The sequence below is a fragment of the Ambystoma mexicanum genome, chromosome 3p (genome assembly GCF_040938575.1).
Source record: "Ambystoma mexicanum isolate Mex_15411 chromosome 3p, UKY_AmexF1_1, whole genome shotgun sequence".
In the NCBI taxonomy this organism is placed as follows: domain Eukaryota; kingdom Metazoa; phylum Chordata; class Amphibia; order Caudata; family Ambystomatidae; genus Ambystoma; species Ambystoma mexicanum.
The window spans coordinates 77,399,410-77,409,848 of NC_090925.1; the positions used below are offsets into that span (position 1 = coordinate 77,399,410).

Genomic DNA, 10,439 nt, shown 5'->3' on the forward strand with positions numbered 1-10,439 from the left:
GATAGTCCAATATGTTAGGGGGCAGCCGTGGTGGGTCCTGCAGCGAATCCAGGACACTGGCAGACGACCCAAAGGACTTGTGGTGCCCAGGAGCAGACAGGCCATAAGGAAACCACAAGTTTGGCAGCCTCCATGGTCGGAGAAACGCAGCCGGAACTGCGAATGAAGGAGCAGAAAAAGGCAGCTGTCAGCGGATGCAGAGCAGAGGTGCCGGAGAGAACCGAAGAGCAACAGGAGAGCGAGTGGAGGTCACGAGCAAAGAAAAGCCAGCAAGCGGAGCTGAAAACAAGCAGCAACGCTGCCTGGAGGGAACGCCAAGGACCAGTGAGTGAAGGGGGAATGTCACTCGAACCCGGGCACTCCTGGGGCCTGTGGGGAAAGCAAGGAAAGTGCTGAACAAATGAAACAGCATGAAACTAATGAAATGAACCAGAGGCCCTGGGTTGAGTGAAATTGAAACGGCAACGCAAATAGAAACCAGCATTAAATACCGCACTGATCAAAACCTTTATGAATAAAGTTGAAACAAGTGACAGATGCTTATGAACTGCAAGCTGTTTTTTGTGAAAGCCAAGTAAGCAGCAAGAAATAAAGAGTGGAAAATTGCGAGAGAGCATGACTGCAAGGTGGTAAACTAGTGGAATAACCACTAAGTGAACTCTTGTAATTGAATACAGTGTGGCAAAGCCAAGGAATGGCCCAAGTTGTGTGATACGTGTGTGGCAAAGCCAAGAGACTGACAAGGAAAAGGCAAATGAGTGGGAACATCCACACAGGAGAAAAAGCAGAGAACCTGTGTGGGACAAAAGGCCTGAGATTCCAGGTTGCATGACCTGTAATGGGTGGACTGTGTGGTCTGATAACTGCACTTAGACCAAATAACTCTCAATTGTGGAAGCTAAAGATATTGTTAAAGCAAACTAAGAACGAGCGAGCGAACAAAGTGTTAAGCTTATCCAGAAGGGAAGTTAAGTTAATTTGAGACTTGTTTTGAACATTGAGAGACGGAGGCCAAGCAGATGGTGGCAAGTTGCAGTCTTGGGGAAGGGAATCCTGTGACTTGATGAACTTCAATGTTGTCTTGAGAACGGAATCCTCAAGACCCCATTTTGTGGAACTGTGTTCTCTTGAACTTGGGGAAGCCAACCCTTTGTGGAACTGTTGTGAACTCAAGCCTGGCAATCCACATACTTTTTTTGTGGAACTTCTTGAACTTGGTGAAGGGAGCTGAAAAGGAAGCTCGGAGCTGAAAGAAGCTCAGAACTTTTGTCTGATCACCATTGCTTGTATTACTAACATCCCTACACATTGTTTAGCTTTAGTTGTGAGGGCAAGGATAGGTTTTGGACACAGACAGACTTTTAAGTTGAAAGTTTGGACTCAGACTTTCCTTAGTTATGTTCAGGTTGGGAAATCCCACCTTAACATACGGTAGGGCAAGTTAGGTCTTCAACCATCCTGGCATTTGAGTTAATAAATCATTATGTTTTGAACTTTGAATCTGTTGTCTGTGTCTTGCTTCATGATGCCTTCACATGTGCTAGGATCTCACTCATTCATGGAATATCAGAGGTGGCGAAAGGTTATCCGTGATGAGACTGGAGACGTTGTAAGTTTTAGACTTGTTTATGTTGTAGGCAGGTGTAGGTTTACAAAATAGGTAAAACCAAGTAGTGTCCATTTTTATTCTATTGGTTGGTTTACTAGGTCGTGTTGAGCAAATCTGAGCCAACGTGATCCATGCATTTTTGAAAGAAATTAGTAAGTGCAAACTTTTTAACTTTGGACTAAGTTGATTAGAATTTGAATGTTCATTGTTATGACAGGGCACATTGACATTAGGCTGTGTCACTTTTCAATTTTTAGATATGGGCGGTCAGTCCTGAAGAAAACATTGCCAAATTATTTTGGGTGAAATGTTGAAACTAGGAGGTAGGGGAAAATAGGACACAAAATTATTAGACAATTGTCTCACCTAGTAGACTGACAAATTAGTATGTGTTTCATTTTGATATGTCCTTCCACCCAGGTGATATCGAATCTTCCATTTATTGGTTTATCGTCGATTGAGATATGCTCTCCATTGACCAGGTGCTTATTGCATTATTTGCATTCTAGATTCTATTATTTACACATGGGACATTGAGGTAAATGGCACTATTTGCACTTTGCACTTCATGATATTGATGTTTGTTAGATATATTGTGAGTTTGTAATGTAATTTATATGTGATACTGTGTTTACAATGATTCGCTGCTAACCATTAGCCAGCTCAGGTGGTATTTAATTATGAAAATGTTTAATAAAATGGTATTTTTCATCTATTATTGAACCTTGGTTCCACATTTGTTCTGGTATCAACTATCACTTTTATGTGAAAGAAAACCCTTCACTCCCTGGCCTCTAGACTTCCATCATATCTTTAGCAGTGTTGCACAAACATGGGTCCTCTCTCTCTTTTTAAATTATACAATGTGCAGTGTGCGTTGCATGAACTTGGGCCTTGATGAGCAAGTGGGTGTTGTAGGCTTTTCCACAACAGCCTGATGCCTGGGGATTTTGTGTGTCCTGCCATTTTGAACTTTAAAGGCAATCTCCAAATGGTACTGAGTTGAAGGAGTGGCATCCTCTTTCAATAGCACCGATGGGTCTGCCTGCCTTCTATCTCTGACCTCACTGTACAATGCTGGTAAAGTAAATTTGAACCATTGGGCCTCATTACGACCCTGGCGGTCGCGGTATGAACAGTGCCGGTAAGGGACTGGCACCGTTCTTACTGGACCACCACATTACGAGTTCTGCAGCGGGTCCCGCTCTGTACGTCTGGTGAGACCAGGCGTGCAGAGCGGGACCCGTTAGTAGAACAGGATGCTAACAACGGACTCGTCATTAACAGGGCCCGTTGTTAACATCCTCGCATTCCCATTGAGCTCTATAGGGGCTCAAATAGGAATGGGTACATACCGGGTCTGGGTTTGGGGGTGCCATGCAGCTAAAAACGGCATTGGCTACCTCCAAACTCGTAATGAGGCCCATTGTCTTGCAGTGAAATGAGTTTTTGACCTGACATGCAGCATTACCAGCATATGTAGTTTTGTTTTTGTTTCTAACTTATATTATTATTCAGTAGAATATATATTTTATTTCCAATGCAGGTGATCCACCTGCCATGAAAGTATGTTCCCTGAACCTGAAACCACAAGATGGTTCACATCTCATGCGAGGCTTAGACGGAAGACACACAGGTAAATAGCAACACATAATAAATCGTTTAGCAATTAATGACCTGAAATGAGTTGTCTTTCCTTTCATAAATGTAACTTGGGCTTTAGAGAACTGGATGTCGCACTTCAACGATCAAGTACATTCTGTGGAGAAATATCCCGGAAAGAAACGTTCTCACTCAGACTTACCGATCCAGCAGACTTTTTTCATTTGCTCTGAGTTATTTGTCTGAACCATGGAGGAAACTGTGAAGCATTTGATCAAAGAAAGAGACCTAACATCTCTAGCCTGTGCCACAGATGTCAGGACTAGAGACCCTAAGCTGCTCCACCCCAGGATTGTCGCACGAGTAAGTGAGGAAACCACTGGTGTTAAGAGAAGGAAAGAGGATACTGTGGAAAGAAAAAGAACTTAGTAGAAATGGTGTACTCTGGGACTTCGAAACCCATGTAGCTCAGTGAGAGCGAGAATTAGAAGTAACTGGGCCTCATTACAACTCAGGCGTTAAGGGTTAACGCCACCGTTAACCCTTAACGCCTGATTCTGATTTTAACGCCTGCTTTTAGCAGGGGTTAAAATCCATGGCGCTAACCTGCCATGGTGCTAATTACGCCGCCGTAATTTATGGCGGCGTAATTAGCGCCTTCCCCACTCCCATCATGCCCTATGGGGCAAAAATGGGAATGGGGAAGGGAAAATGGGAAATGGGGATTTACCGCCCCACTCACCTTGGAATGGGGCGGTAAATCCGCCATCCACCATGGTGTAAACAGAGTTTACACCATGGTGGTAAAGTTGGTGCACTTAGCACCAAGGTTGTAATGAGGCCCACTGCCAACAGAGGGAGCCAAAGCACATAGCGTCCAAAGAAAGAGGTAGCGTCCAAGGAGGCACTAGAACAATAATAATAATAATAATGATTAAAATAACTACCATATCAATTTCCATAAAATGTCCAAATATCATATCCTTAAAATTATCTTTGTGAGTCATTGGGCCTCATTACGAGTCCGGTGGTAACCCTGCCGGTGCTACCGGGGGGTTGCTGCCAGACTCGTAAAATTTTACCGGTGCCTGACTTCCCGGTGCCACTGGATAATTCCAAGTCGAGTGACCCGGGAAGTCAGGCGCCAGTGAAATGTAAGTCCCCATTCCCACAGTGTCCCATAGTACGCTCTTTGGATTAATAACAAAACAATGGCAGACTTGGTAGAAATGATTACTTTAGAACAGTTAACGAATTCTATACCCCCTTTTTTGCAAAAAACAGTATTGCAACTTAATCCTAAGTATCCTACCTGGTAGGATAGGGAAATGTGTTACAGGGAAAAGGATACTGCATCTCTCCATCCAGTGTCCCACTTCCACTCCTCGAGAACCCATCACCCAGGTCATCCTCCATCACTGGTCCAGACCCAGGAACTGGATCCAAAAGCGATGGCCATGTCCTGGCCACCTGGATGACAGATCCCTGGGGACTAGCGGGTGACACACCTTAAGGTTTCTCACAGCGGTCTCTTCCGGGTTTCCAGTGGATGACGTCTTCATGCTGCGAAGCATGATGACGCAACTCAGAACTCTGCGAGAATGCAGAAAGTTTTGCCAGCGTCTCCATAGAGACCAAAGACCTAGCCCCGGGCTGCAGCCGCGAATAACAGATACTTAGAGGGAAAATGGGAAGCCGAGGATCTGATTTTGTGGGCTGTCATGTTAATACCACCTGACTTTAACCTTGGGTCACAGCATGGAAGCATCCTCTTCACAAGAGATGCATAACATTTACAGGGAAATACAAATCACCAGCCACAGAATTGGGGAGGTGGTGGAATCATTAAGGCAAACCCAATCAAAGCCAATGGAGAAACATACCCTTCAATCAGATCCTCATTATTCCAATCCCTTCTTCAGAAACTGTATAAAAAGCACTGCAAGCCTCCTGTTTGGTGGGTGATAGGACCATGTTCAGAGGGAGAGTTGTCCTATAGTGAGAAGAGTTCCGGGGAAGTAGGAGAGCAGAAATTGTGTTGGTCAAGCCAGGAAGGTGAATTAATGAGAGGACGGTTAGGCAGAGAACCAGAAGAAAAGAGCCATGTGTTGGCAACACCAAGAGTGTCAACCTGAACCGGGGAGTTTGGAAAGTAGTTGTTTAAAGAGCCAAAGCTTAGGCAAAGCCAGGTTGAAGGGACATGCTAGACCCAGTGGCCTTAATAACAACCCGGGCCAAGAGGCTTCAGGAAAACATATATTCATTTTGCTAAAGAGCCACTTTAGTTGTACCCATCTTTTAGAGTATGGAGTTTTATTTGTTCCAGCAGGCGATATAATAATAATAAAATAATAATTTGGCATTTATATAGCGCTACGAACCCCAGGCTCTGCACTGATGTCAAAGCGAGCGCTCTACTCGCTGTGCCACTTGACCAGCTATCTGGATATCTGGACAAGGAGCCTTTTTGGATACAAATGCACCTTGCAGGCTGCACAGTTGGCCCAATGAAAACAAACGGGATGATAATAGTGGCAGCTGTTGGATTTTTTAAAATGGTTTGACGTAAATGTTTTAGCACAAATTAGTGGCCTGAAACCCCTCTAAAGGGTTGATGGGGTTCCCCCCTTTGAGATCGATATTTTAAATAGGGCAATGTGGGCCATTTACAGCACACATTTCAGGAGAAATGTAATTAAAAAAATAGGCTTTCCATATAGATTGGTAGGGGGGTGTCAAATGACCTATTCCAATATGCCAGATCAACATGACATTGTAGCATTTCACTGTAGCATATCATGGATGTGCCCATCGGAAAATGTTGTGATCATAAAAACAATGGATACACAGTACACAATGTATGCCACACCATCACTGAAGCAACACCCAATACCACATTGGGGAAAATGTCCATTGGTAAATTACATGGCAGTAGAAATGAAAGCCGTTAGAAATATAAAAGGGTTTTGAAAAAAGTTATATCTTAGACTTGGATTATAGAATTAGTATGTCTTATTCTGAGGCTCAACAGGTGCAGCTCCTAGTACCTCTTTCCAGGAACAGGTCCAGCTCCCAGTACCTCTTTCCAGGCTCTGTTGAAGCCTCAGAATTTCCCTCGCAAGGGCTCGCAGGGTGAAAAGGCCTTTTTGCTGCAATGGACACAGTTAGGGGCTCTACAGTCCGTCAGCTTGTGGCCTGGGAACATTGTGGCCTGCACCAGTTCTTCTCCATCCCGAAGAGGGGACTACCTGGAGTCTGTTCTCTGCTGCTGCTTTGAGCTTAGTCTGCTGACCCTAAAATGAAGATCTTCGACACTTCTCTTCACCTGCCGTGTCCTTGAGGTCTATCATCATTGTGGCTGCTCTCACATGTCATTTGCACCATCCTGTTGTGAGTCTGCTGGAAATGTCCCTGAACTAGAAATGAGAACCACTGCCCAAATGAAACTAAACCTTCGTCCACCGCTTCTGCTACCCTTGGACTCCCACCAAAGGTACCAATGAGTGAGGTAAGTGGACCCCAGGGGTGGTTGCTTGGAAAATCTGAGGTTGTGGTGCTGCTGTGCTGTACATTTTTGCTTCCTCCCATCCCCCAATAGGGATTGCATGGGTTTAAAGTTCCTTTCCTAACACTACCATTCCCTTGATGTAGGTGTGAGAGTTCTAGCCTTGGGTTCCAACTTGGTTAACCCATAGTGTGATGGATTCAGGAGTGTAACTCTAATTATATCCTAAACTGGTTTTTCTAAAGGTTTTCTTTTAAGCTGCATTTTTATTTACTTGTTGGCTCAGGCCAAACCTTGAGCAGGGGTACTTAGGAAATGTTGTTCCCCCTTTTCCAGATACTTACTTATGACTTGAACTCTTTGAGACATTGGGGGGTCATTACAACTTTCCCGGTATCCCGCCGGTAATTCCGGCGGGATACTAAGAAAGCTGCATTACCGTCTCCGCCGCCTGATATCCTGCTATTACTGGGATAATACGGGTGGCAGAGTAATGGTAAATTCCCATTCCGTCGGACTCCATGGGGATGAGAACTACTAAATCACCGGCACTGGCATTACTAGTGCCAGTTATTCAGTCCTTTATCTGCTGGTAGGGGCCTGGGATGAGTCAGGCCTACAAGGAGATCCGTGGTCCGCACCAGCAAACTTGTATTTTGCTGGTTCAGAAAAAATGCTGGTGCTGGATTTACCAGCATTTTATCCAGCATTTCTTCCGGACAGGACCGGAAAAGTTGTAATGACCCCCATTGAGATGTTACTTACGTGTTAGGGAAAGCCTGGTAAAATGAGGTGCCTGCTTATGATGAGAAGGCACACTGTAGAATATATTGCGTTAACCACTTATCTTCAAAAATTAACTTGCACATTATTGCTTTGACTCTTTTTAATGCATATTACAGTTTTAGCTGTAAAGTGCTGTGTAACCCCCGATTTGAGATTTCTAACTATATAGGTATATATGCATATAGTTGTGTGCTGTAGAGTGTAGTATCCTTAGGTTGTTCTCTTGCATGTATTTTTGGGCCTAATAAATAGTAGATTTTTAAAGTTTGATGTGGAACTTTATATCCTGACTGTCTTTAAATGCTGTTAACTGTACTTGCACACCAATCCCCTGATGTCTTAAGCCTGCCTAACTGCTCAGCCTGTGCTACCTTAAGAGAGTTTGGTAAGACCGAGTGTGAATTCCCTTCCATAGGTCTGAATCTCTTCTTAAACACACCACTCTGCCACACTCGGTTATTATTATGTCATTTGCTGTGCCCTTTTCTTTCTATTATGCCATTTTCCAATAGAACAAAACATATTACGTGATATTTTTACTGGTTACTTGAAGACAAATAATGACACCTTGTCTTTTAATTCTACAGAATATGAAACCGTAAACAAGAAAGATCAGGATTCTGTACAATGTTGTGATCTGCCAAAGCCATTTAACCCACCATTGGGCAATGAAGAGAAGAATGAACTCCAGTGTTCCGAGAAAGAAGCGAGGCTGTATCAGTTCAATGAATGTGAACAAGGCTTTCGTCGAAGAGAAATTCTTATCAGTCAGCAGATGACTCATGCCGTTGATAGACTATATCAGTGCACGAAGTGCAGTTCTAGCTTTCCTCAGAACGTAGAGCTTATTTCCCACCTGAGGACACATTTAGCAGAGAAACCTTATAAATGCAGCCAATGTGCCAAAAGCTTCAGTCGAAAGGGTGTCCTTATGATTCACCAGAGAACACATACAGTACAGCAACCTTACCAGTGTCCTTTATGCAACAAAGTCTTCGATCGCATTGGAAACCTCATTTGTCATAAGAGATGGCATTCACGAATACTGAAAAGCAATGTGAGAAAGAGACCATCAAGCTTGTGTACTCTGCCAAATCCAAGACCTTTTCAATGTACACAATGCAAGCAATGTTTTAGCCTCAAGGGAGTTCTTACTGTTCATCAGAGGACACATCTGACAGTGAAACCCTATCAATGTAATGAATGTGATAAAAGCTTTATTCAGAAGGGAGGCCTTGTAAACCATATGAGAACACATTCCGGAGAAAGACCTTATACGTGTAGTCATTGCAAGCAAAGTTTCACCCGGAAGGGGATTCTTGTAGCTCACCAGAGAACACATACGGGGGAGAAACCTTACCAATGTACTCTTTGTAACAAAAGCTTTGCTCAGAGTGGAGTTCTAAGTGCTCATCGAACGTGGCATTCCAGAATTCTAGAACGTGAAAGCAAAGCACCTACGATACAATCTTTTCAGTGTCCTGTTTGTGAGAGAGTTTTCCAACGCAAGGGAGTTCTTTCCAATCATCAGAAGACACATATGGCAGTGAGGCCCTATCAATGTAATGAATGTGACAAAAGCTTTACTCAGAAAGGAAACCTAATTTGTCACTTGAGAACTCATTCAGGAGAGAGACCGTACAAATGTGGCCAATGCGAACAAAGCTTTCATCGAAAGGGGATTCTTGATTCTCACCAGAGAACGCACACAGGCGAGAGACCATACCAGTGCAGTGTTTGCAACAAATGCTTCTCTCAGAGGGGCAGTCTCACTGTTCATCAGTTATGGCATTGCAAGTTTACAGAGCGTGAAGGCAAAAAAGAAACTGTCTACTGAGCCCATTATATACCTATCAGATGTGCTAATTGTGAGGAAAGCCTCTGCCGCAAGACAGCTTTTAGTAATGGAAGACACATTGGCAATAGAAACCATGTCAATAAAATAAGTGTGTGATGCTGTCCTCGGCGTGGATGACCTTTTAATCACACTTGAACACATTTAAAAGAAAGGCCTTATCGTTGTCAATGTTAGCCGCTTGCATGTGGCAGAAGTTCCTGCCGTACTGATGAGCAGCATAACTCGCAGTTAATGCTAGCGTATGGGTATCCACGTCCTCCATAGTTAATTGGTTATTGTGAAAGTATCGTTCTTTCAGCCAGGGAGCGGGCGGAGGGGAGGGCAGCGTTGTTATTGACCAGAAAAGGCATATGGCAGAGAAGATATATAGTATAAATGTACTAAATGCAGGACAGGCATTTGCTTGAAGACCTATAGTATTTACCACCATAGAACACTTGCAAGACATTATACCACCAAGCACAACTTGGAATATTCCTCTCTCTAACTGGGCGCTCATTGGTTGCACAGTGGGAACAGTGTATGCTATAGAAGGGAAGGTAGGCGGGGGGTGTTTTTTGTAGTTGAATCTCTGTCTAGTCAATCATATTTTCAACAGGTTAATTCTCAATACTGGACTCTGCCGATTTAGTGGTCGATCTATTTGCATCTTAAGTTATCTTGTTTCTTCTCATTTTACTATTTTGTTATTTGAGGTTCAGAATTATAACACTGCTGCCAGAAAACACTGTAGTTATCATTGTTGAAAATGTTTATTGGTGCTTTTAGTGACTGTAGCCAATGTGCAGACAAAACATCTTTGCAAGAAACCAACTCTTACTTAGCCTCTTTTATTTCTACTGTCCTCGAGAGCAGGAAGAACAAGCACATTTATTCAAGTGATCAGTGATGTATGTGACAGTCACCTGTGCTCCACCAAGTGAGTGAGGCTGGGCCATCCTGAGGGACCGCCCTTAAGTACGACCCTCGAGGTGGTACATATAGACTCCCCACTTCTCTCTCGGTGGCCTTAGTGTGCAGCAACTGCCAGAGTTGGGAAGGGACCCTGTTAATGCAGGAGAAATGTGCCTTATTGGAAG

The 10,439-nt window shown here is 43.7% G+C and overlaps 1 protein-coding gene across 4 annotated transcripts in view; it reads left to right on the top strand.

Moving 5' to 3' along the window:
- The window catches only part of LOC138580124 (zinc finger protein 25-like), a 97,097-nt gene extending 87,636 nt beyond the window's left edge, over positions 1–9,461 (top strand). For all 4 annotated transcript variants that reach the window (XM_069650417.1, XM_069650420.1, XM_069650418.1 and 1 more), the window contains 2 exons: positions 3,156–3,245; positions 8,090–9,461. In XM_069650417.1, the coding sequence (XP_069506518.1) occupies positions 3,156–3,245; positions 8,090–9,339 (1,340 nt within the window). In that variant the 3' untranslated portion in view covers positions 9,340–9,461. The remainder of the gene's footprint in view (positions 1–3,155; positions 3,246–8,089) is intronic.
- Positions 9,462–10,439: the final 978 nt, after the last annotated feature.